This window comes from Mobula birostris, chromosome 2, assembly GCF_030028105.1.
Source record: "Mobula birostris isolate sMobBir1 chromosome 2, sMobBir1.hap1, whole genome shotgun sequence".
Lineage (NCBI taxonomy): Eukaryota > Metazoa > Chordata > Chondrichthyes > Myliobatiformes > Myliobatidae > Mobula > Mobula birostris.
Window position 1 is genome coordinate 66,326,081 of NC_092371.1, and position 27,404 is coordinate 66,353,484.

Below are 27,404 nucleotides of genomic sequence, written 5' to 3' on the forward strand. Positions count from 1 at the left end.
ATGTACACATGACCAATGAAGCTCATTTTTAGTTTTATCTTTCTTTCCGGTACTGGCAGTTTTTCTTCTGCTTTTCTTCAACTATTACCTCAGATAAATTTATAGATTCTTTGAAATGCTACTAACATTCATATTATATTTGTAAAATACATTAATAAATCAAAATAGGCAATTTTTAAGGCTTTTGCCAAATACTCCACTATAACCAGTGGCCTTTTTATGTGATTAGATGGTCTTCTGCCTACATTTTATTTATAAGCTACTGGAATAACATCATATATTAAGAACAACCAGAAAACACACAACTAATGTAATTAAAAATTGAAAAGGTGTCCTTACCTAAAGTACGAACTACGATCCATTGAATACCAAGTGCAAATGATCGCTGACTATCAGGGACACATCTAATCAAATAAAGAGAAATATCCAGTTTAGATAAGGTAGAAATATTGCAGAATCTTTTATAGCTACCTAACCATTCAGTTTCATTATCAAATGTTGATAAGCTCACTTATCCACTTAGGGATAACTTCTTAACTAATGGGCAGTCAATTTTGTTCTGTAATAATTCAAAATAAAAAAAAATTCATTGCGAACACAAAAGTTACAATATTTTGAGATTTTCCTCTGCGGTTTTATTTAAAATACATTCTTTTGCCAGAGGGTAGTGAAGCTGTGGAATTCATTGCACAGACGGCTGAGAATGTCAAGTTATTGTGTATAGTTAAAGTGGAGGGTGATAGGTTGTTGATTAGTAAGGGTGTCAAAAGTTACAGGGAGAAAGCATGTAAATAGAAAAATATTGGCTGTCAACAATTTGTTTATTTACAGTATATAAAGAACCCGAGGAAGGAATCACAAATAAAATTCACAAGAAAATGTATTGTTAACTGTAGCTGGCGGGTAAATCTCATTTGTAACACACATTTAAACATCATTATTACTCCCCAATTCATCTCATCAAATCTTTCTTAAACTGAGTGGGTCAAAGCCATTCCAAAGTGTGTTCCTCTGAATGGTTCACAGCCAACACGTAATTAAAAGTTAATCAAACTATGTCCTATCCTGCATATGCTCATTGGCTACTTTATTAGTAGTCTTTGTACCTAATAAAGTGGCACTGAGTGTATGTTTGTGGTCTTCTCTTGCTGTTGCCCATCCACTTCAAAGTTTGAGCTGTTGAGCATTTAGAGATGCTCTTCTGCACACTACTGTTTCAACATGTGGTTACTGTTGTTCTCCTGGCAACTTAAACCAGTCTGGCCATTCTCCTCTGACCTCTTTCATTAACAAGGCGTTTTCACCTACAAAACTGCGGCTCACTGGAATTTATTTTTGTTTTCGCACCATTCTCTGTACAGTCTAGAGATTGTTATGTGTGTAAATCCCAGGAGATCAGCAGTTTCTGAGATACTAAAATACCTTGCCTGGCATCAACAATCATTTCATAGCCAGTCACTTAGATCATATTTTTTCCTCATTCTGATGTTTGGTCTGAATAACAAATGAACCCCTTGAGCAAGTCTGCATGCTTTTATGCATTGAGTTGCTGCCACTTGATTGGCTGATTAGGTATTTACATTAATGAGCCGGTGTACAGGTTTACCTAATAAAATGGCTACTAAGTGTATATCGCTGCTCGTTATAAGTGCAGTGAGGTCTTTCCCTACCTGCAGCCCAAGATGTTAATAATTGTAAACATACACCTTATTTACAGTTTACCAAAACAGTTTATTTGGCAGAACTAAATTTCTGCTAACATTCTGTTAACTGAACTTCTAACGTGATGATAAACAGATTAAGATTTTGGATGATTTCCATTAGAGATAAAGAAATGATTTGCATCATTACAATTTGTGATAGGAAGGTGATTGAACTGGCATCCGTACCTGAGAGTTGCTGTTAGTGCAGGAATGCTGCTCAAAAACGTGAATAAAATTGCGAAGAAAAAGAAAGTCATGAACAGCGGCATTTGTGTGCAGGGCGAGGTGCATTTTCCGGATTGTGCAAAACTCAGACCCGACGGATGATTCTCCATTACACAGAGGCAGTTGTAGTAAACCTGGTAATGAAGGAAAATAAAAGAAACAAAATATTAACTGTCCCAAATTATCAAGTCTTTTGGCTAAGTGACTGATTAATTTAAAAGGGAATTATAGTGAAGCTGCATGGACACAATTACATTGTATATCTTCAGTCAAACACATTTAATAACAAAGAATGTATAAGTTATACATCTTGAGATTTGTTTGCTTACAGGCAGCCACAAAGCGAGAAACCCGAAGAAACCCAATTAAAAAAAAGACGTTAACCACGCTTTTTGATACTTCTGTCTTCAGGAGACCCAATAATAATATTCAGCCAACTATAAATACGGATGCCATCATACCACAAAGTGCCAGAAGAAGATGGCATTTCATTTATACTATAGAGGGTGAGCCTTGAGTAGCCAAAGTAGGGGCAGGATGCGCAGTTCTCTCATCTCCCAGCTCCTCGGGCCATGCCCACCTGTACTCCCCAAGCCTCTCTCTCCTGCAAAATTCCCAGGCTACCAGTGTCTCTCTCAGGTTTGGACTGTTTTCAACCTGTGGTCAAGGATGGCAAACGTTAAGAGCAATGGTCCAGCCAAGTGGTCTTATGCAGATGTGGACAGACCTCAAGGTTTTTTATTACATTGTAATAACAAATTGAGTCCAGGTATGGTCACTCCATTTTTTCATTTTTGCCATAACTCTATTGTCACCAAATTGAATATACATATTGCTTTAATGTTGTGAGTTATACAACGTTGTGCTGGGCACGTGGCCAGGTGGTTAAGGCGTTTGTCAAGTGATCTGAAGGTCGCTAGTTTGAGCCTCAGCTGCAGCAGCATTTTTTTGTCCTTGAGCAAGGCACTTAGCCACACATTGCTCTAGTGTCTGTGTGAGGAGTGGCGCCCCACACAGACTTCCAATCTGCACCTTGTAAGGCATGAAAATGCCCTACGCAGGCCTCTCATGGTCTGAGCCGACGTTCCCTCCCTCCCCTACACAGATAGAAACAGGTCCCTCAGCCCAAATCGTATGTACTGACCAAGATGATTAACTGAACTAATCCAATTGGCCTGTGTTTGACCCACATCCCTCTAAGCCAGAGGTTCCCAACCTGGAATCCACAGACTGCTGGGTTAATGGTAGGGATCCATGGCATAAAACAGGTTGGAAACTGCTGCTCTAAACCTTTCCTATCCATGCAATCGTTCACATGCCTTTTCAATGTTGTAATTGTACCTACCTCTACTCACCACCCAGTGTGCAGAAAGCTTACTCCTTACGTCCCATTTAAGTCTTTCCTCTCTCATTTTAAACCCACAATCTCTAGTTTTGAACTCCCTACCCTGGGAAAAAGACTTTGGTTATTCATCTTGCGTATGCCCCTCATAATTTTATAAACCTCTATTAGGTCACCCCTCAGCTTCCTTTGCTACAGGGAAGAAAAGTCCAAGCCAATTCAGCCTCTCCTATAACCGAGAATAGCACACACAAAATACTGGAGGAACTCATCAGGTCAGACAGCATCTATGGAGAGGAATAAACAGTTATTTCAGGTCACGATCCTTTTCTCCGTAGATGTTGCCTGACCTGCTGAGTTCCTCCAGCACTTTGTACACAATTTATGCTGGATTTCCAGGATCTGCAAATCTATTGTGTTTACCTCCTATAACCTAAGTCCTCCAGTCTGGTAGTATTGTTGTGAATCATTTCTGCACCTTCTCTAGGTTAATGACTTCCTTGCTATAGGACTCGAAATGTGGCACTTATCCAGGTCTTGTACAGCTGTAAAACGATGTCCCAATTCACTGTACTGGAAAAGGCAAATGACTGTTTGTCTACACACATTGGGTGCCATATTCCTTGCCATATTTATATATTCATTGAGATACAGTGCAGAATAGGCCCTTCTGGCCCTTTGAGCCATGCTACCCTGCAACCCCTGATTTAACCCTAGCCTAATCGCGGGGTAATTTTCAATGACCAATTAACAGGCCCGGTATGTCTATAGACTGTGGGAGGAAACCAGAATGCTTGGAGAAAATCCACACATTCCATGGACAGGACATACAGACTCCTTACAGATGACATCAGAATTGAACTCTGAACTCCAATGCTGTGATGTAATAGTGTTGCACTACCACTACTTTACAGTGGCGCCCTTTTGCCGATCCAATTTTAACATACAATGACCCAACTGAGTATTGTAAACCCAGGTACTAAAACCACTGCCTTTATCAAAGTTCAAACTTCAAAGTAAATTTTATTATCAAAGTACATGTATGTCACCATAGACAACCCTGAGATTCCTTTCCCTGTGGGCATCCTCAGCAAATCTATAGAATAGTAACTATAATAGGATCAATCAGAGTACAGAAGACAACAAACTGAGCAAATGCAAATATAAATACACAGCAATAAATAATGAGAACATGAAATAATGAGATAAAGAGCCCTTAAAGCGAGATCATTGGATGTGGGAAAATTTCAATGATGGGGCAAGTGAATGCAGTTATCCTCTTTTATTCAAGAGCCTGATGGTTGAGGGGTAGTAACTGTCCTCGAATCTGGTGGTACTGGATATACTTCCCATTGATAATTTCCGCAGATCAAGGCTATTTATTAACATTCATTCCAAAACTTGACAGCTCACAATCTATTCAGCATATGTTCATTCCTCATGGCTGAGTAACCCTAGCAACATATTGCACATTTAAATATAAATGCAACAGCACAAGGTTTAAATTATCATTTGATTGATGCATGGAATGAGGTACCCTACATCAAACGTGCAGATGGCTTCAAGTATTGGATGATTTTTGAGGAAAAGCAGAGAAATCAAGACATTATTGATTAAATTAGAAAACAAAACTTCAAATCAAATAAATATTATACAAGGGAATACCACCTAAAGCTGTCCAAGGTAAGCAACATAGACAAAATGCTGAAGGAATTCATCAGGTTGGACTACAGTGGGAAAGAGTAAACAGCCGATGTTTCGGGCAGGACTGGAAGGAAGAGGAGAAGTCAGAGAAAGAAGGTACTTATTTTGTATGTGTTGCTTTGGATTTCCAGCATCTGCAGATTTTATCCTGTTTGTGTCCAAGGTAATTTTGGGCTCTGAAGAAAAATACCTTTACTACACAAGTCCCAAACTTGGAACGATTTTCCTGTTTGAGTAATGGAAGAAAAGTGGTGTTCCACAGGGTCTAAATTTCACAGTATGTTATTGATCTGGATGACAGAATTGATAGTTTTGTAGCCAATTTTACAGATGGCACAAAGACAGGTGGATTGGCAGGTAGTTTTGAGGAAGCAGGAAGTATTAAGGAGGACCTAGACAGATTAAAAGAATGGGCAAAGAAGTGGCAGATGGAATACAATGTAGGGAAGTGTATGGTCATGCACATTGGGAGAAGCAATAAAAGTATTGATTATTTATTTTCCAAATGGGGAGCAAATTCAGAAATTGGAGGGACAAAGGGACTTGCGGGTCTTAGTGCAGGATTCCCTAAAGATTAACTTGCAGATTAGTAGTAATGTTAGCAGTCATTTCAAGAGGAATAGAATATAAAAGCAAAGATATAATGCTGAGAACTTATAAGACATTAGTCACACCACATTTGAAGTGTTGTGAGTAGTTTGGGGCAGCATATATAAGAAAGGATACGCTGGTATTGGAGAGGGCTCAGAGGAAGTTTACGAGAATATCCCGGGAATGAAAGTGTTAATGTATGAGGTGCTCATGATAGCTCTGGGACTGTAATTGCAGGAGTTTGGAAAAATGAGTGGGGATCTCTTTGCAACCTACTGAATATTGAAAGGCCAAGACAGAGGAGATGTGGGGAGGATATTTTCAACAGTGTGACAGTCTAGGATCAAAGGGCACAGTCTCAAAATTAGAAGGACATCCCTTTTGAACTGAGATGAGGAGGAATTTTTTGAGCCAGAGGCTGATGAATCTGCAGCATTGATTGCCACTGATGGCTGTGGAGGCCAAGTCACTGGGTATATTTAAAAAGGAGGTTTGGTAGGTTCTTAATTATTAAGGGTGTCAAAGGTTATGGACAAGATGGCAGGAGGATAGGATTGAGAGGGATAATAAATCAGCCATGGTCAAATGCTGAATCAGACTTGATGGGTCATATGGCTTAAATCAATTCCTATGTCTTATGGTTTTATGGTCTTATTCTTAATATCTGTGCAATTATAAATAAGTTTTGATATTATGGAAGAAAATGAGATTAGATGGACTAGTTACATTCAGTTATTTTCATAATATATTGGCTCATTAAGCTTATTTTCAAATTAAATGAAACATTTTAAAACAGTGAAGAATACTTCATAAACAGCAGTGACATAAGATAATGATGTTTTATGTATATTTCACTATTCTATATTATTTTCCGTCCCATTCACATTCATTGTGATATATCAAACAACGTAGAACGTTAGAATGGGCTTTAAAATTTTACTTTAGTTCTAAGAGGTCAATAGTTTTTCTTCCAACTGCTTGTAATTAATGCTACTTAGCTTTTTTTCTGTCCTGCTTCATATAATATATGTAATGTTGGGAATAATAATAGTATTCTGATGCTGAATAGGTTTTGGTTGAGCTTAAAATAAATCAGATTAATAAAGATGTTTCCAACTTTGGGTAGTAAATTATCCTTCCCTAATTAGACCCTATGCAGAGGCAATTATTGGCCTTTCAAACAATTCAGCCTCTCTGCAACCTAAACAGAAACACGAGGTGCATAGGGATTTCAGAGGATTACAGACTACAAGTCAGTTCTGTGCATCAGAGACCAGAATGCTTCACTCCACGAGAGGCTGAATGACTTCTAAGCCTGGTTTGATCTGCAGAACAAAGTGCTGATGAGGAAGGCACCCCTCCCCCACCAGGGGAGCAGTCACTTCATCTGGATGAAGCTGAGGTGAGGAAGACCCCGGCCAGAGTCAACCCATGCAAAGTTGTGGGGCCCGATAATATACCAAATCAGGTTCTGAAAGACTGCGCAGTCCAGCTGATGGAGGTGCTGACGGATATATTCAACATCTCTCTGGAATATCCATTGTCTGCTCTGTTTTCGAGGCGGCAACCATCAGTTCAGTGCCAAAGAAGGCAATAGTAACCTGCCTAAATGACTATTGACCGGTGGCATTAATATCAACCATTCTGAAATGTTTTGAGTGGCTGGTCATGGAGCACACTAGAGCCTTTCTCCCTGCCACACTGGACCCTTTCCAGTTTGCATATTGTTCAAATCGATCCACTGATGATGCAATAGCCTCTGCCCTCCATACTGTCCTGTGCCAGCTGGAAAATGGGGTCTCATATGCCAGACTGCTGTTTTTAAACTTCAGTTCGGCATTCAACACCATCATACCCTAGAAACTGTCTGCTCTGCATCTTCTAGTATTTAAAATTAATGTACTTTAGTTTGCAATTTATGTGTATTTCATCTGTTATTGTGTATTCTATATGTTATGAATACTACTATGCTTTACATGCTGGTTGTCTTATTTCTACATACATTATATGATTATATATGTTATATACATATATATAGTTAAATGACAATAAAATTGACTTGACAGTTGTTGGGCTTTCAACCAATTCAGCCTCTTTGCAATCCAATTTGATCACTGGTGAATATGCACCCCTTCCTCTCCCACCCGCAACTTAAGCCATCTCATTGACAACTTTTCCTGGTTACAACCTCAAGCAGTAACTGTTTCTCCTTTCATAACTTGCTGAACGTTTCCAACGTACTCAGTTTATATTTCAAGTTTAGTTCAGAATAGCTAAGTTCATTCATTAAACCTACAAGTTATATGTACTTCAAATACGATAAATTGCTCTTCAAGTAAACTGTTCCTTCTTTTGGGGACTTCAATTATACGTAATACACTGGTTTAAGACCATGCTTTATTAATACTGTTATGCTGCTGGGCATTTTATTTTCTGCAGATTTTCTCAAAATGCAAATCTAAATATAAAAAAATATTCATTTAATTATGTTATACAATTGCGTATTTCATTTTTTCTGTTTAAAATAATAATCCAGTTAATTAAATTAGGTTCATTGTAATTAGTCAATAGGATTTGTCTTGTTAACATTTTGGACAATAAGATACCTCGGAGAAAGAAATGGCCAACAGGAGTAGCAAATCCAGAGAGAGCACAGGAAAAGAACGGGGGCCATTCTTCTGCAGAGAGTATGGGATCGAAGAGGTTTTCGAGAAAGAAGGAGGAAGATGGAGAATGGAAATGGACAACAAATACAGCAGAAGAACATGGTGAAATGCTCACAGAACCAAATTTGGATGGGCAGATACAGATGTCAGAAAATCCTCCTTCAGACGATGGTCTCATGGAGAATGTGCAGATAACTTAGTTTCTCAGCTAGCACATGGAATTGGAGAAAATTCAACACCTTTTTCCATGGATGTTGCATGGATATTCTTTTTACTTGGACTGGTTATTCAATGTAAAACCGTTTCGGTACCATGAGTAAACAAAGTGAAGCAAACTGAACTGATTATACAACAATGAGCTCCAATGATTGTCTGCACTCTATAGACTGCAATGGGCCTTTTCTTTATTTTGTATTGGATAGCATTGTTTTGTTTGTTATAGTTTAAAGTATTTTGTCAATCTAATTTCGATCTAAGTTTATACTGGTGTGAGCTAAATGATCGCTTCCTGGCGAATGGTAAATTTGCATGGGTGTGTCAGCATTACTTTTCCTTAGAAGAAACATTCAAACTTTTGTGTTTTGTGTTTGCCTGAATCATAACCACCCTAGACATGTTTATTTATTGGAAATGGCTATTTCAACATTATTCCCATGCATTGTAGAGTTATGTTGCTGTTAGTCTGTATTCATGGCAATAGCTAACTTATTATTAGCTTGCAGTGAGAGTGGTACATGTAGGAAAACACTTTTCTTGGGTTTAAGATAACCCAGCCTTTACATGAATTTAGGTCACTAATTTAAAATGAGTTCAGAAACAATTACTCCATTAATGTTGTACTATGTTATGTTTTGCCATTCCATGGCTTCATGTTTATTAAAGTATGAATATCAATCAAAAAATGTCATGTTACCAAGCCGAATTTTATTAGATACACACATTTATCAGTTGCACAAGTACAGTATAGAAAAATGTCCCCATTTTAGCAACTTCCAAAGACAGCAGGAATTTATTATCAGAGTACATTCATGTCACCACATACAACCCTGAGATTCTTTTCCCTGTGGGCAGACTCAGTAAATCTATGGAATAGTAACTGCAAACAGGATCAATGAAACTCTTTTGGGTATGCACAACTTCAAATCATTTCCAGTCCCTCTCTAGTTTGACTACTAATAAAAATACAAATTCAGATATTAAAAGATTACCTTTCTGCCGTCTGATGGCAATGTTGAATTGAGTTCTGTGCAGCCAGCATGACATGGTGAGTAGTACATTAAACCGTCCGCTCCACAAACTGGATTGTACAATTCCATTAAACAGTTACAGTCAACGTTGCAACTTGCCGTCACATTGACTGCAGCATCATAAAAACTGTTGAATAAGCATACCTTTGCGTCAATGAGGCACGTTTTTAGATTATTACATCACTAAGGTATTAACTAAGTCTTCCAGGTCCAATCGTTAAAGGTGATTTTATTGCACTCCTTTAATTTTACGTGGGGGCCAACATCATGATTAGATTGCAATTTTTCTACCAAAGATCAGCCACAGAAAACTGCCCATTGGTATTCATCAGTTAAATTATTGGGAAGCTTATCATTATATTAAACATGGAATGAAAATATATAGAAGATATATAAGAAATAAAGCTAATGATCGATAAAACAGAAGAAAAAGGCAATAGCAGCATCATAGAGTTATAGAAAACTACAGCACAGAGATATTCCATTGAATTCGTACCAAATGCCTAGTCCCATTGACTTGCACCTGGACCATAGCTCTTCATACTCTTGTCATCCATGTACCTAACCAAACTCCTCTTGAACATTGAAATCGAAATTGCATCCACCACTTGCGCTGGCAACACGGACCACACTCTTACGACTCTCTGAGTGAAGAAGTTTCCTCTCATGCTCCCCTTAACTTATCACCTTTCAATCTTAACTCATAATGTCCAGTTGTCGTCTCCCCCAACCTCAGTGGAAAAAGCCTGCTTGCATTTACCCTGTCTATACCCTTCATAATTCTAATGGATAATACAATTAATCAAAAGCAAAGATGAAGGCATCATGTTTCTGTAGATTCCCTACATGTTAGAATCTAGATTTCCATTCTCTGTCTCTGTTACATTCATAGACATTGTTAAGCACTGATTATAATAGTTAACCTATTAAAAAGAGAGATATGCTTATTACAGTTGAAGTAGAAATTAAATTTCAATTAATTTTAGGCCCATACCTGCCATTGAATGTTGAAGTGATCCCTGCCACTGGCATGTTGGGGCAGTTAACGGAGACAATGAAGATAGCTAACAAGCTCAAGAACGTCCAAAGGACGCACAACTTGATGATTCCCCCACAACGGAGTTTTAATTTATTCACGATAAAACCGCCAAGGAATGTACCACCTCCGCCAGCTGGGACCACAATGTACCCTGGAATTGAGGAAAACAGAGCATACATTCAAAAATTTGTAGCTTTAGCAAGTGATAACGAGGTTAATTTGAGAAATATCTTTGCAACATTATGAAACACTTTGGGTCTCACATAAACTAAGATGCAATGTTGACTACATCATCACTACTTTTAGAGAAAATATATATCAGCTTTATTTGTCACAAGTACATTGAAACATACAGTGAAGTGTGTTGTTGGCATTGAATCACAACAGCAAGGATTGTGCCAGGCAGCCCATAAGTGTCACCAGGCTTCCGATGCCAACATAGCATACCGTCACTATCCCTAACCTGTGCATCCTTTTGGAATGTGGGAAGAAACCAGAGCACTAGCGGAAAGCCATGCAGTCATAGGAAGAACATACAAACTTCTTAGAGTCAGCAGTGGGAATTTAAATCCCAATCTTACAACTTGCACTGTTATGCTAACTGCTATGGTGCCGTGGCACACGTGAAGCTTGTGCACTGATAGGATGAAGTGATCTGTCTGGAGCACATGCAGAATAACGTAACTTTACTGTACCACACTATATATAACAATAATAAACACATTCAGATTGTTAACAGGTAAACATTGGTCTGGGTACCAAAGGAACCTACTTTCTTGCTCTTTCTGAAGCAGCAAGATGAAATCTTTTATACCCATCCCAGAAAGGAAACAGGCAACTTTGCTGAATATCTCGTTGGACGCAGCCGCACTTCCTCACGAGTACCTTGACGGTTATTTTGCATTCAACTCTCTGTTGTAGATTAGGAACTCATGGTTCTTTACCATCAGAGGAGACCATATGCTCTCCTCCTGGCACTTGACCAGTGTGTCATCGACAACTAGAATAGTAGTCATTATTGAAAAAAGAAAAATAATCAAATATTTTGTATTTGTAGGCACAAGGGCTGGTGAGTCAGCAAGCCTGAAGTTTGAGCTTGGAATTCGGGGTCCAGTTGTCAGCCAGTCTGGGGGTTGATACCTCAGAATGAAGCCCGGAGGTCAATCAGAAGTCTGGAAATGAAAGCCCAATGGCTGAAGCCTAGAAACTGGAGACTAGAGGCCCAGATGCCTGTTCTGTCCATGGGTTGGAGACAGTCCGTATGGGTGGATGGGTGGGAGGCAGGACAGCGACCTGCTGTGCTGTTACTGCTTTGTTGCTTGTCATGTTCTGTGCGGCTCTGACGATCATTGTGGGCACGCTATTGTGGCTCCAGAATTTGTGGCGACACTTGTGGCCTGCCCCCATATCTTTAGGTTACGCTGGTTGCTAGTGCAAAGAATGCATCTCACTGTATGTTTCGATGTTATAAATAGGAGTTACAGTCACGGCTTTGTACATTTTAGTCAAGCTGCCTGGCATCTGATAGCAAAGCAAATTTATTACCAAGGTATAGACTAGACTCTTCCCTTGGATGACCCTCTAGATCCATAAATTATGACACTTACTGGGCACTTCACTTTCAAATCTAATCATCAACAGAGCAGAAAGCTCAAGAAGGGATCGTACAGTATGGCCAAGTGAAATAGGAATTGATATGGGAGGTGAGGGGAATAATGAATTAAAAGTATTGTATATGGATGCACGGAGTATAAGAAATAAAGTGGATGAGCTTGAGGCACAGGTGGAAATCGGTAAGTATGATGTTGTGGGAATAACAGAGACACGGCTTCAAGTGGACAGGGTCAGGGAAATAAATATTCAAGGGTATACGTCCTATCGAAAGGACAGACTGATGGGCAGAGGTTGGTGAGGAATGATATTCAGTCCCTTACGAGGGGAGACATAGAATCAGGAGACATAGAGTCAATATGGATAGAACTGAGAAATTCTAAGGGTAGAAAGACCCTAATGGGAGTTATCTACAGGCCCCCCAAACAGTAGTCTGGATGTAGGGTGTAAGTTGAATCAAGAGTTAAAATTGGCATGTTGTAAAGGTAATGCTACAGTTATTATGGGGGATTTCAACATGCAGGTAGACTGGAGGAATCAGGTTAGTACTGGACCCCAAGAAAGGGAGTTTGTGGAGTCCCTCCGAGACAGATACTTAGAACAGCTTGTACTGGAGCCTACCAGAGAGAACGCAATTCTAGATTTAGTGTTGTGCAATGAACCGGATTTGATCAGGGACCTCGAGGTAAAGGTGCCATTAGGAGGTAGTGACCATAATATGATAAGTTTTAATCTACAATTTGAGAGGGAGAAGAGAAACTCGGAAGTGTCAGTATTACAGTTGAACAAAGGGAACTATGGTGCTATGAGGGAGGAGCTGGCCAAAGTTCAATGGAAGAATACCCTAGCAGGGATGACAGTGGAACAGCAATGGCAAGTGTTTCTGGGAATAATGCAGAAGGTGCAGGATCAGTTTGTTCCAAAGAGGAAGAAAGATCCTAAGGGGAGCAAGGGCTGACAGGGGAGGTAATGGACAGTATAAAAATAAAAGAGAAGAAGTATAACATAGCAAAGATGAGTGGGAAGCCGGAAGATTGGGAAACTTTTAAAGAGCAACAGAAGGTAACTAAAAACACAATATGCAGAGAAAAAATGAGGTACGAAGGTAAACTAGCCAAGAATATAAAAGAGAATAGTAAAAGCTTCTTTAGGTATGTGAAAAGGAAAAAAAAATAGTTAAGACCAAAATTGGTCCCTTGAAGACAGAAGTAGGTGAATTTATTATGGGGAACAAGGAAATGGCAGACGAGTTGAACAGGTACTTTGGATCTGTCTTCACTAGGGAAGACACAAACAATCTCCCAAATGTAATAGTGGCCAAAGGACCTAGGGTGACGAAGGAACTGAAGGAAATTTATATTAGGCAGGAAATGGTGTTGGATAGGCTATTGGGGCTAAAGGCTGATAAGTCCTCGGGACCTGATGGTCTGCATCCCAGGGTACTTAAGGAGGTGGCTTTAGAAATTGTGGATGCATTGGTAATCACTTTCCAATGTTCTATAGACTCAGGATCAGTTCCTGTGGATTGGAGGGTGGCTAATGTTGTCCCTCTCTTCAAGAAGGGAGGAAGAGAGAAAACAGGGAATTATAGACTGGTTAGCCTGACGTCGGTGGTGGGAAAGATGCTGGAGTCAATTATAAAAGATGAAATTACGACACATCTGGAAAGCAGTAACAGGATTGGTCCGAGTCAGCATGGATTTACGAAGGGGAAGTCGTGCTTGACTAATCTTCTGGAATTTTCTGAGGATGTAACTATGAAAACGGACAAGGGAGAGCCAGTGGATGTAGTGTACCTGGACTTTCAGAAAGCCTTTGATAAAGTCCCACAAAGGAGATTAGTGGGCAAAATTAGGGCACATGGTATTGGGGGCAGAGTACTGACATGGATTGAAAATTGGCTGGCTGACAGAGAACAAAGAGTAGGGATTAACGGGTCCCTTTCGGAATGGCAGGCGGTGACCAGTGGGGTACCGCAGGGTTCAGTGCTGGGACCGCAGCTGTTTACAAAATATATTAATAATTTAGATGAGGGAATTAAAAGTAACATTAGCAAATTTGCCGATGACACAAAGCTGGGTGGCAGTGTGAAATATGAAGAGGATGTTATGAGAATGCAGGGTGACTTGGACAGGCTGGATGAGTGGGCCACTGCATGGCAGATGCAGTTTAATGTGGATAAATGTGAGGTTATCCACTTTGGTGGTAAGAATGGGAAGGCAGATTATTATCTAAATGGAGGCAAGTTAGGAAAAGGGGAAACACAGCGAGATCTAGGTGTTCTTGTACATCAGTTACTGAAAGCATGCATGCAAGTACAGCAGGCAGTGAAGAAAGCTAATGGCATGCTGGGGAATTGAGTATAAGAGCAAAGAGGTCCTTCTGCAGCTGTACAGAGCCCTGGTGAGACCACACCTGGAGTACTGTGTGCAGTTTTGGTCTCCAAATTTGAGGAAGGACATTCTTGCTATTGAGGGAGTGCAGTGTAGGTTCACAAGGTTAATTCCTGGGATGGCGGGACTGTAATATGTCGAAAGATTGGAGCGACTGGGCTTGTATACTCTGGAATTTAGAAGGCTAAGAGGGGATCTTATTGAAACATACAAGATTATTAAGGGATTGGACACGCTGGAGGCAGGAAGCATGTTCCTTCTGATGGGTGAGTCCAGAACCAGAGGGGTAAGGGGTAGGCCATTTAGAACGGCATTGAAGAAAAACTTTTTCACCCAGAGAGTGGTGGATATATGGAATGCTCTGCCTCAGAAGGCTGTGGAGGCCAAGTCTCTCAAGAAAGAGATGGATAGGACTCTTAAAGATAGCGGAATCAAAGGTTATGGGGATAAGGCAGGAACTGGATACTGATTGTGGATGATCAGCCATGATCACAGTGAATGGCGGTGCTGGCTCAAAGGGCCGAATGGCCTAATCCTGCACCTATTGTCTATTGTCTATTAGTAATATTACAAATTGGTTTTGGACTTGTGGGAGAATTCTACTAAATTAATCTGAGTCAATCCAGTTTAAGGGGAGGGAGGAGAAGATGGCGGTGTGACACAGTGCGCGCAGCCATTCCGAGTGATATCGTATGTGTTAACTAGGGGGCCGTGCACAATCCTGATTTGATGGAGACAGACGTGAGAAGCATGGAGGAACACCTGGAGAAACTTCTGAAATGCCTGCTTCGCTGCTGCTGCTACTGTGCGATCGAGAATCTCCGGAGGGGAAGGCCCCAAATCCTCGGCTTTGCCTATTGCCTGTTGCTGGGACCGGGGTCGAAGAGCTCGGCAGAGATGGTGCTCGGTGCTCAGTGTCGGACAGCTGGTCGGAGGCTCGGAGTTTTCGGACGGACTCGGAGTCGGACTGTGGTTGGATGCTTCCAGGATGCTGCATCGGCAAGATGGCGGCGCTGGAGGTTCACCATCTGCGTGAGATGATAGAACTTTCGAGAGACTTTGAGACTTTTTACAGTGCCATGGTCTGTTCTTTATCAAATTACAGTATTGCTTTGCATTGTTGTAACTATATGTTATAATTATGTGGTTTTTGTCAGTTTTCAGTCGGTTTGTCATGTGTTTCTGTGATATCATTCTGGAGAAACATTGTATTATTTCTTAATGCATGCATTATTAAATGACAATAAAAGAGGACTGCGTGTCCTCATAATCGAATCTAATGTAGTTGAATTGGGGCAGCACGGTAGTGTTGCGACTACAAGTTGAAAGATCGGGGTTCAATTACCACCGTTCTCTGTTAGGAATTTGTACGTTCTCACTATGATCACATGGGTTTCCTCCAGGTGCTCCGGTTTCCCCCACATTCCATTCAAGTTAGTAAGTTGTAGGCAAATAATGTTGGGCGCGGGGAGCATGTGACACTTGTTGGCTGCCCCCAGCACATCTTGAACTGTGTTTGGTTACTGACGCAATTGAACGCATTTCACCGTATGTTCTGATGTTTCGATGTACATGTGCAAAGCTTTAACCAAAAGATTAGAGATCTTTAATTTTCTGAACTGAATGAATCCACTTCAGAAAATTCCAGAATTTTAAAATTGAGGCATTACTCAGCTTGGAAAAAACGAACATCAAGACGTAGGAACAGTGCAAGTGAGGGGTTGGGCGGGATAGCTTGGGGGTGAGCTCAAGTTTATGGCAGTAGAATTTGGAAGACTGGATGATTCTGGGATTGAAAGGCTTATCATATGAAGAGCATTAGATGGCTTTGAGCTTGTATTCACTTGAATTTAGAAGAGTGCTGGTGGGGGCACCCCATTGAAATCTATTGAATGATGAAAGGCCTGGACAGAGTGAATGTAGACAGGATGTTTCCTATAGCGAGGGAGTCTAAGACCAGAATGCACATCTCAGAATAGAGGAGCAGCCTTTTAGAACAGAGGTAGGAGAATTTTTTTAGCCAGAGATTAGTGAATCTGTGGCATTCATTGCTAGAGGTAGCTGTGGAGGCCAGGTCAGCGAGTGTATTTAAAGTGGAGGTTGATAGGTCAGGACGTGAAAGTTTACATGGAGAAGGCAGGAGAATGGGGTCGAGAGGGAGATGGATTAGTCATGGTTAAATGGCAGAGCAGACTTTCTGCCACATGGCCCAATTCTGCTCCTGTCTTATGGTCTTATGTGCTATTTTGTAACTTTTAGGCTTTGAAGCAACGGAGACAAGGATAGCTGTTTCTGAGCATGAGGCAGGCAGCTTTCTGCCGAAACCAACCATTTTACTGGTGATAAGAATCTATGGTATGATTGTCACCTGGGGAATTAAGGTTCACACTAAAGTTTTGAAGAATGCAATTCAGAGGGTTACCAGGTAAGGAATGGAATGGGTGTTCAGAAAATGGAGGTTCTGATGTGGTCTGATGACAGCAGTATTGGTCATCCCAATAGTAGATTGAATGTATATTTTGTCTTTTCTGTATTGCATGTCAGACAAGCAGCAAACATTTCAGGGAATGTGGAGGTGGAGCTGGCTGTGACAGTGTGGATGCAGAAGCTAACACCTGTTTTTGGGTGTTGTCCCTGCAATGCATTGTGCGCATGCTAATGGAACAAAGATAAGATCTTGTGGAACACCACAGGAGATCTTTAGTGACTGGTAACAACTGTTGTTTCAGTACTGAGGCAGAAGCCTGATTGGACGGGTTCTGGGAAAACAGCAACAACTGAAATTGGAATTGGTTTACTATTGGTACATGTACTGAGATACAGTGAAAACAATGTCTTGCTTACAGATCAGATTATTGAGACAGAACAAGATAAAACAATAGCAGAATTCCACAGAAAAGGTGCAGTGCAGGTAAATAAGTTGCAAGATCATAACGAGGTGGATTGTGAGGTCTAAAACAGTGGTTGGTTGGAAATCGGTCTATAATTATAAGAGCACTGAGCAATTTATTATTAAAGTACATATTTACCAAGTTATATTACCTTGAGATTAATTTTACTTATTTATTGAGATACAGTGCAGAATAGGTCCTTCCAGTAGTAATCCCCCAATTTAATCCTAGCCTACTCATTGGATAATTTACAACAACCAACTAACCTACCAACCGGTATGTGTTTGGGCAGTGGAAGGAAACTGGAGCACATGGTCATGAGGAGAACGTACAGGCAGCAGTGGGAATTGAACCCCGGTTGCCCGCACTATAAAGCGTTGCGCTAACCACTACACTACAGTGCCGCCCAACTATGCTAAAATCCCTTCCCTGTAGGCATTCACACTAAATACAATGAAGCACAATGGAATCAATGAAAATCTGAGGAGAAGGGTCAAATACTGGAAGATTTGGCAGAAAGAATCTTTCTATGGCAAAGGTAGCACATTTAATTAAGTTGCTCTTGCTGTGTACATAATGTTGAGCATTCTTTGCTCTCATACATATTGGTTAGAATTAAATCACAGTGACAAAAAAAAAAATTCTACAAGGATGCTTCCAAGACATTCTAGAGTAAGCACCAGATGTAAGGAGAGAAGTATTACATTTGTGGAGAAAAATAACTGTAAACAATATGATAGGCTCTTAATTAGTCAGGGTGTCAGAGGTTATGGGAAAAAGAGAGCAGAATGGGGTTGAGAGGGATAATAAGTCAGCTATGATGGAACAGCAGAGCAGACTCAATGGACTGATTGGGCTAATTCTGCTCCTACGTCTTATGTCTTCTCTGCTAACCTGGAAGCTGGAGTGTACTTACATCCTCCAACAGTAGGGTGAATAAAATATTTACTTTATGGAAGGGTATGCAGTAGAAATTCAATTTCAGTTGCTTGCTCTAAATGCACAATAGTGAAGGCAGATTGTGTTTCATTTCAGAAATTTTGGAAGCAAAACCTAACATGTACATGTGACTATATAGTGTGTTTAACACGTGTAACAAAGGATGAATTTCCATTAGTCTTTGTGGGCTGGTGTATGGTTAACTCTCATCATCATTCCTGGGTGCCAATATCTCTGAGGATCTAACCTGGACCCAACATATTGATGCAGCTATAAGATTAGTGGCTAAATTTCATTATAGGTTTAAGGAGATATGGTTTCTTGCCTAAAACACTTGCAAATTTCAACAGATATACCTTGGAAAGCATTCTAACTGGCTGCATCACTGTCTGGGATGGGGGTGCGGGTGCAACTGCACAGGATTGAAGTAAGCTGCAGAGTTGTAAACTCAGTCAGCTCCATCATGGGCACTAGCCACAGTAGTGTCCAGGATATCTTTAAGGAATGGTGCCTCAAAAAGGTGGCGTCCATCATTAAGGACTCCCATCATGCAGAAGATGCCCTGTTCTCATTGAAACCATCAGCCAGGAGGTACAGCAGCCTGAGGGCATACTCTCTACGATTCAGGAACAACTTCTTCCCCTCTGTCATCCAATTTCTAAATGGATACTGAGCCCATGAACACTACCTCACTACTTTTTAATTATTTTGCACTACTTATTTAATTTAACTAATTTTTATATATATGTACTTACTGTAATGCACAATTTTATTTTCTCTCTATTATGTATTGCATTGTACTCCTGAAAAGAACAAATTTCATGACATATGTCCTTGATATTAAACCAGATTCTGATTTTGATCAGTTTCACTGGACAGTTTTATGAAACGACCTTTCACTCAGAACCAATTGAATTGTTTAAAGGAATAAAAACAGAAACTCCAAAACTCTTTGCCTGCACTGGAATCCATTAATAACTTCTTTTAAAACACAAAATGAGGTAATCAATTCCCTTCCTACCGAAGAGGGTTGCACCTTGAGAAGCACTCAGACCAAACTGGGATTCCAGGAACTTGGGCCCAAATGTGGACATGCCAGCAATCAGCGTAGCCTCTGTTGCTCCTGACAGACAGAGAAAGATGAAAGTTGGATTCTTCAGCAATAGCAATGCTGACCTGTCATTTAAAAGAAAAGTTTGTTAATGAACCTGGGTTTTAAGGTGTGTAAACAGATTGACAGTCACATTCCCTCCTTAAGTTTTTTCATTCTCCTCTTCCATTCACTGTACTAACACCAGAAGATACAGGAGAATTTGGCTGCTCCATCATTCCATCATGGCTGGTTTATTACCCCTCTCAAACCCACTCTCCAGTCTTCTCCCCATAACCTTTGACACCTTTACTAATCAAGAACCTATCAACCTCTGCTTCAAATAGACCCATTGACCTAGCCTTCACAGCCATCTCTGTCAATGAATTCCATAGATTCCAGTGGTACAGTGGTTACATTACTCATCTCATTACGATCGAGAGACCAGAGTTCAATTCCCTCCCCAGAAACTGTGAAACTGTGGAGGCTGCTGGTTTCGAGTGGCTTCCCTCAGAGAGGCCACTGGGTTCAAGTTGATGACTTTGGAGATGTCGAAATTCTGAGATTTATGGTTTCGACTGTAGTTCATATTGGCCTCCTTCAGTTCTGTTTTCCTTGTCCTTTTTTCTTGAGGCTGGGAGTTTGGGGTTTAATGTTCTCGCTGTGTGTGGGCCATCAGTTAGCTTTTGTGCGAGGGAGAAGTTGGGATGTTTGGGTTTTGTGAACTTTTGTTTTCTTTTTTCTTTTTGTGTGTCTTCTCTTCCAACTACTTCAGTGCTTTTTTCCCCCTGTATTTTATGGCTATCTGGAAAAGACAAATCTCAGAGTTGTATTCTGCATACATACTTAGATAATAAGAATGAACCTTTGAGCTCCCTGAAATTCCCTTCGTAAATGTCTCAGACTCCCTCTCTGTTCTTGATGACACATCTCAACCTCCCCCTTTGAATAAGGCATTACTTTCCCTACTTTGGCCTGGTCTCAAATGTTTGATCGGTTTCCAATGAACTCCTCTGGGGGGCTTTCTAATGGCAAAGGGAGTACATTTATTGAAGTTGTTGCTGTTCTGTTCACAATGTTGAATGTTCTTTGGTCTCTTACATATTGGTTAGAATAAATCTTTCTTTTCTTTCTTTCTTTTTCAATCTTTTTATTAATTTCATAGAACGAAAACATAACATAACAATATTACAAATAGTAGGAGATACATTGTTACAGTTAAAATAAATAATTATAAGACCAAATAGTATAAACTGACAAAACTCCCAATCGTGTAGAATAGGAATAAATAATACAAAGCAAAAAAAAAACTGAAAAAAAAACATGAAAAAGAAAAAAAAAGAAAAAAACCCTATCCTCAAAAAAAACTAAACTAAACAGAATTAGTCAACTAAATTAAAGACCTGGGCAGTACTAACAACTTAAAAGTGGGAAAGAAGAAAACCTTAGTGTTGACGACTCCGCTCCTCTCAACCAGCAGTACAGAGAGATAAAACAAGTTTGGAAATGGTCAATTTACATCAAATGAAAATGCTGAATAAATGGCCTCCAAGTGTTTTCAAATCTAATGGAAGGGTCATAAACCGCACTTCTAATTTTTTCCAAATTCAAACACACTATAGTTTGTGAAAACCAGTGGAATACAGTAGGAGGGTTAATCTCTTTCCAATTCATCAAAATAGATCTTCTAGCCATTAGAGTAAGAAATGCAATCATCCTACGCGCTGAAGAGGTTAAATAACTTGAATCTATCATTGGTAATCCAAAGATAGCAGTAATTGGGTAAGGTAATAAGTCTATATTCAAAACCGTTGAAATACTGACAAAAATATCTTTCCAATATTTTTCCAACAAAGGACATGACCAAAACATGTGAGTTAAAGAAGCTATCTCGCAATGACATCTATCACATATGGGGTTAATGTAAGCGTAGTAACGAGATAGTTTATCTTTGGACATATGGGCCCTGTGCACTACTTTAAACTGTATCAACACATGTTTGGCACATATAAAGGATAAATTAACCAATTGAAGAATTTTTGCCCATTTTTCAGTCGGTGTAACAATCTTAAGTTCTCTTTCCCAATCATCTTTAATTTTATTGGAAACATCAGGGGATAAATTCATAATTATATTATATATAATTGCTACAACATTTTTCTGAGAAAGATTTAAATCTAAATTTTTTTCCAAAGTGTCCATTGGATATGGGTGTGGAAAATTAGGAGAAACTGTAATTAAGAAGTTTCTGATCTGTAAATATCTAAAAAAGTGAGATCTGGGTAAGTTATATTTATTTGAAAGTTGATCAAAAGACATGAAACAATTATCCAAAAATAAATCACGAAAATGTATTATACCTTTGGTTTTCCAATCAAAGTAAGCTTTATCCATAGTGGAAGGTTGAAAAAGGAAATTAGGTAAGATAGGACTTGCTAAAATAAATTGATTAAACCCAAAAAATCTTCGAAATTGAAACCATATACGTAAAGTATGCTTAACTATTGGATTATTAATTTGTTTATATAATTTAGAAAAAGTAAAAGGAAGCGAAGTTCCTAAAATCGAGCCCAAGGAGAACCCTTGTAAAGAATTACATTCAAGATTTACCCAATGTGGATTTAAAGGTACCTCCAAATCTCGTAACCAAAATTTTAAATATCGAATATTAATTGCCCAATAATAAAATCTAAAATTCGGGAGGGCGGTTAGAATAAATCACAGAGAAATAAAAACTGGCTGTCTAGAAGGATATAGTAAACACATCCAGATGCATGACATTGCCTCAAGGAATTAGATGTTTGGATCTTGAAAAGCAGCTGAAGTGGAATCAGCCGTGACTGCTGGTGGCAGGCTCATCTGTCACTTACCCAGATATGACATACCTTCCCAAAGCATGAGTTTCTTTTTGACACATTCTGAATTATAGAAGAAGTGTATTCAAGATACCAGGTTATAATGACTTTTGGGTAAGGGAATGCATGTTGGTTTGTCATTGAAAAGTTCTGCATCAAAAGAGGCACAAGCTGTGGGATAAACATCAGGACTTGCATATGGTGCATGTGTATGGTGGGACATGGAGGGGGAGGGGAGGAGATCTATGATCAACTGCTGGGGATGAAGCTCAGTCTAGGATGGATGACTGAAATTAGTAACTAATGGATTGTGACCAGGGTGGAGAGGGGAGAGGTGTTGGTACGTGTCTGTTTGCAACTTACATGACTTAATGAGTTTGGCAGTGCAGTTTAGATGGCAACCACTGTCAAGTTGAGAAATACTGTTCCTCAGATTCCCCGTAAACCTCTTAAATCATTGTCTTAAACCTGCACCCCCTTGTCTTAGACACCACCACCACCATAGTGAGAAGTTTCTTACTATGAATCCGATAACTTGGTATGCCTCTATTGGACTCTTCTGTTCCAAGGAAAACAAAGCCTATCCAGTTGCTCCTCATAAAGAAAGAGTACATCCCAGGCAATATCTTGGTGAATCTCCTCTGTATCCTCTCCATTGCAATCATGTCCTTGCTATACAGTAATGAGCAGCAATGCACACAATATTCTAGTCTGTACCTTAACCAAGGTTTTATAATGTTATACCGAGACCTTCCTGTTTTATATACTATTCACCAGCTAATGAAGGCAAGCATCCCACATGCCTTCTTCACCATGCTTTCCCCCTGTGCTGCCATCTTCAGGCGTCTTTCGAACAATCATTCCATGGTCAAAGTCACTTAGAGCACATTTCTTCCACCTTCTGATGTTGGGTCTGAACAACAACTGAATTTCTTGACCACGTCTTCATGCTTTTATGCATTGAGTGAGTCGCTGTCATATGACTGGCTGAATAGTTACTCTCAGTAAGAAGCATTATATGGAATAAAGTGGCCACTAAGTGTAAATCAGCCATGGTCGAACGGCAGAGTAGATTCGATGGGCTCAACAGCCCAATTCTACTCATTTGTGTAAACATCTTGTGGAAATAAACGAAGATTTAATGACCAGGCACAAAGTATAGCCAAAGAGAATCTGGAAGAAATATTGTGGACTCCAAAATCCACGTGATAAATCCCCAGATTTCTTTGGGGGAGATGATTTTCATTATAATTCAACTGAATCGTACTTTTCATGTGTATTATCCACTCACTTCCACCCACCAACTAAACCCAAAATTGTGCCTAAGGATATATACTTGGGAAAACACAGACAAAATGCTGACAGACTGAGGGAATGTGGCCTTTTCTCCTTGGAGCGACAGAGGATGAGAGGGGACTGAGAGAGGTGTATAAGATGATGAGGGGCATTGATCATGTGGATAGTCAGAGGCTTTTTCCCAGGGCTGAAAAGGCTAACATGAGGTGGCATAGTTTTAAGGTGCTTGCAAGTAGGTACAGAGGGCATGTTAGGGGTAAGTTTTTCACACAAAGTGGTGGGTGCGTGGAATGCACTGCCAGCAACAGTGGTAGAGGTGGATACAATAGGGTTTTATAAGAGACTCTTAGCTAGGTACATGGAGCTTAAAAAAATAGAGGGTTATATGGTAGGGAAATTCTAGGCAGTTTCTAGAGTAGGTTACATGGTCGGCATAACATTGTGGGCCAAAGGGCCTGTAACGTGCTGTAGGTACCTATGTTCTAAGTTCTAAATGCTGGAGAAACTCAGCAGGCCAGGCAGCATTTATGGTAAAGAGTAAACAGTCAATATTTCGGCCAAAACTCTTCAAGACTGATGAAGCGTCTCAATCTGAAATGTTGACTCTTTATTCTTTTCCATAGATGCTGCTTGGCCTGCTGAGTTCCTCCTGCATTTTGTGTGTGGTGCTTTGGATTTCCAGCATCTGCAGATTTTCTTCTGTTTGGAATATAGAAAAGGATACATGGTTCTTGTGCTTTTTGACAAATAAAGAGGATTAAAGGGAAAATTGTCATCAAGGGTCATCTACAAGCTATAGCCTCAGTAATAGAGTGACAATCATGCATTTTCTCAAATGATTTCTATTGGTACCCATTTGTAATGTGGAATCATCTCCCAGTGTATGATTTAGAATGTCTAAAAACAGCAGGGTCTTTGCAAAAAGGATCTAAGTTTTAGACAGCATGGTCTAGCAAGATGCAGGTAACAGAGGCAATTAAACAATGCCAGTTCCACGTTGTGCATTACCTGGGTAGGTCCCTTAACGTTTTCCCAAAATCTGGCTCCATTGCAGTTTTCTGACTCCCATCCTTCAGTTGATGAGCCTCCGAGACCCTCATCGCCATATAACGTTGGGACTCTAATTTACAAAAAAAGCTGTTTAGCTGTGGACTTCGCAAGACAATATACTGTTACTCATCAACCATGAACCCCAATGCCAACATCAAGACAACAAAGTGCATAAATCTTGAGTAACATACACAATATGCTGGAGGAATTCAGCAAGTCAGGCAGCACCAATAGAGGGGAATTTACCATTGATGTTTTGGGCTGAGACTAAATGGTCTCGGCCTGAAATGTCAACCATTTATTTCTCTCCAGAGAAGCTTCCTGAGCTGCTGAGTTCCTCCAGTATTTTGTTGTATGGATTTCCAATATCTACAAAATCTCTTGTATTTATTAGTAAATAGATCTTTTCTTTTTAAGCATATATATATGTTACTCTAACTACATTTTATATTATATTTTATTACGGAATAGCAATGTTTAGAAGAAAAAAATTAATGGGAAATTAGCGTAAATTTAGAACTTACAACAGAAACACAATTTTGTAATGATCCTCTCAATGGTTCCCTTATATTGAATTGGTTTTGTCTGCAGTAACTGTTCATGATGAAGGTTAAAAGTTACCTTATGGCTCAGAAAAATGTGTAAGTTAAATGATTTTGAATGTTTACTCTTTCTTTCTCTCCTGAGATACTAAAGTTCAATGTTCAAAGTAAATTTTATTATCATAGTACATACATGTCACCTCATACAATCCGGAGATTGTTTTTCCTGTGGGCATTCTCAGCAAATCTGTAGCATAGCAACTATAACTATTACTACTACTACTACTACTACGTCGACTCAGGCCTAGGGGGATGGCGTTGGGCACGATGACGGACTCTCCACTTCTCCCTTTCCCTCATCTGTAACTATAACAGGAGCAATGAAAGATCAAGTAGAGCAGAGAAGACAACAGACCGTGTAAATGCAAATATCAATAAATGGCAATAAATAACAAAAGCATGAAATAAAGAGTTCTTAAGGTGAGGTCATTGGTTGTGGGAAGATCTCAATAGATGAGTAGCTATCCTCTTTTGTTCAAGAGCCTGATGGTTGAGGGGTAGGAACTGTTCTTGAACTGTTCTTCAAGATGGCACTAGCAATCATTGGTAACTTTCAGCTAGATGAAAAAAGTGGTTCCAGATTTCCTCTTACATGTATTACCTGATCTGAATATTCCTGGCTTTTTCTGTCCTTGTTGGATTAGAACAGTAACTGAAGCTGAAGACACAATAAACTCGGATCGATGTTTTAAACTGAAGATACAACTAACTAGGAAACTAATGTCCCCATTTTGAAATAAGACAGGTTATAGGGTTATTGGAGTAAGCACCACTCCTGGAGAGAGCTGCAACTGGGGGTGAAAATTCCCCACTCTCAATAATGGCTTAACTTGCATATGATGACTTTGTTTGACCCCAGGTTACATCATTAATGATAGGTCCCAGCACATCCAAGGATGTCCCACAATCCAGGTGATAGGAGTAAAGCTTTTGCTCCCAAGCACTTACTTAACCTCCACAGGGTGGCAGTAGTGTGCAGACTATGTATTCAGATGCTTATCTGGGCACCGCCGATCCACATTTAAGAGGAACTTGATGTGCAAAATTTCAGGATATAATCCACTGGATAAAAAAACCCAGTAAAACAGATCACCGTCACTGATCTCTGCTTCTGAAGGAAGGATGAAATAGTGTATTGCATTTTAATAGCATGTCTCAAGCAGTGCCAAGCCAGCAATGGGTTTCTGCAGGTTGTCTGAAGCAATGGTTCATTGCAAGCTATTTGTCCTGTAGAAGTAAAACTTTTAATTTATTTATTTATTGAGATACTGCATGGAATAGGCCCTTCCAGCCCTTCGAGCCGCACCACCTGGCAATCCCCTGATTTAATCCTAACCTAAACATAGAAACATAAAATAGTACAGCACATTACAGGCCCTTCAGCCCACAATGTTGTGCCAACCCTCAAACCCTGCCTTCCATATACCCCCCTCACCTTAAACTCCCCCATGTACCTGTCTAGTAGTCTCTTAAATTTCACTAGTGCATCTGCCTCCACCACTGACTCAGGCAGTGCATTCCATGCACCAACCACTCTCTGAGTAAAAAACCTTCCTCTAATATTCTCCTTGAACTTCCCACCCCTTACCTTAGAGCCATGTCCTCTTGTATTGAGCAGTGGTGCCCTGGTGAAGAGGCGCTGGCTATCTACTCTATCTATTCCTCTTATTATCTTGTACACCTCTATCATGTCTCCTCTCATCCTCCTTATCTCCAAAGCCCTAGCTCCCTTAATCTCTGATCATAATGCATACTCTCTAAACCAGGCAGCATCCTGGTAAATCTCCTCTGTACCCTCTCCAATGCTTCCACATCCTTCCTATAGTGAGGCGACCAGAACTGGACACAGTACTCCAAGTGTGGCCTAACCAGAGTTTTATAGAGCTGCATCATTACCTCGTGACTCTTAAACTCTATCCCTCGACTTATGAAAGCAAATACCGCATAAGCTTTCTTAACTACCCTATCTACCTTTGAGGCAACTTTCAGGGATCTGTGGACATGTACCCTGAGATCCCTCTGCTCCTCCACACTACCGAGTAACCTACCATTCACTTTGTACTCTACCTTGGAGTTTGTCCTTCCAAAGTGTACCACCTCACACTTCTCCGGGTTGAACTCCATCTGCCACTTCTCAGCACACTTCTGCATCCTATCAAT

At 40.0% G+C, this 27,404-nt stretch overlaps 1 protein-coding gene across 13 annotated transcripts in view; it reads right to left on the reverse strand.

The window, feature by feature from the left end:
- Positions 1 to 27,404, reverse strand: part of slco4a1 (solute carrier organic anion transporter family, member 4A1) — a 232,514-nt gene that overhangs the window by 12,559 nt on the left and 192,551 nt on the right. For all 13 annotated transcript variants that reach the window (XM_072242219.1, XM_072242199.1, XM_072242237.1 and 10 more), the window contains 6 exons: positions 24,601 to 24,712; positions 19,373 to 19,527; positions 10,473 to 10,668; positions 9,440 to 9,605; positions 1,890 to 2,062; positions 340 to 404 (listed from right to left, as the gene is read on the reverse strand). In XM_072242219.1, the coding sequence (XP_072098320.1) occupies positions 340 to 404; positions 1,890 to 2,062; positions 9,440 to 9,605; positions 10,473 to 10,668; positions 19,373 to 19,527; positions 24,601 to 24,712 (867 nt within the window). The remainder of the gene's footprint in view (positions 1 to 339; positions 405 to 1,889; positions 2,063 to 9,439; positions 9,606 to 10,472; positions 10,669 to 19,372; positions 19,528 to 24,600; positions 24,713 to 27,404) is intronic.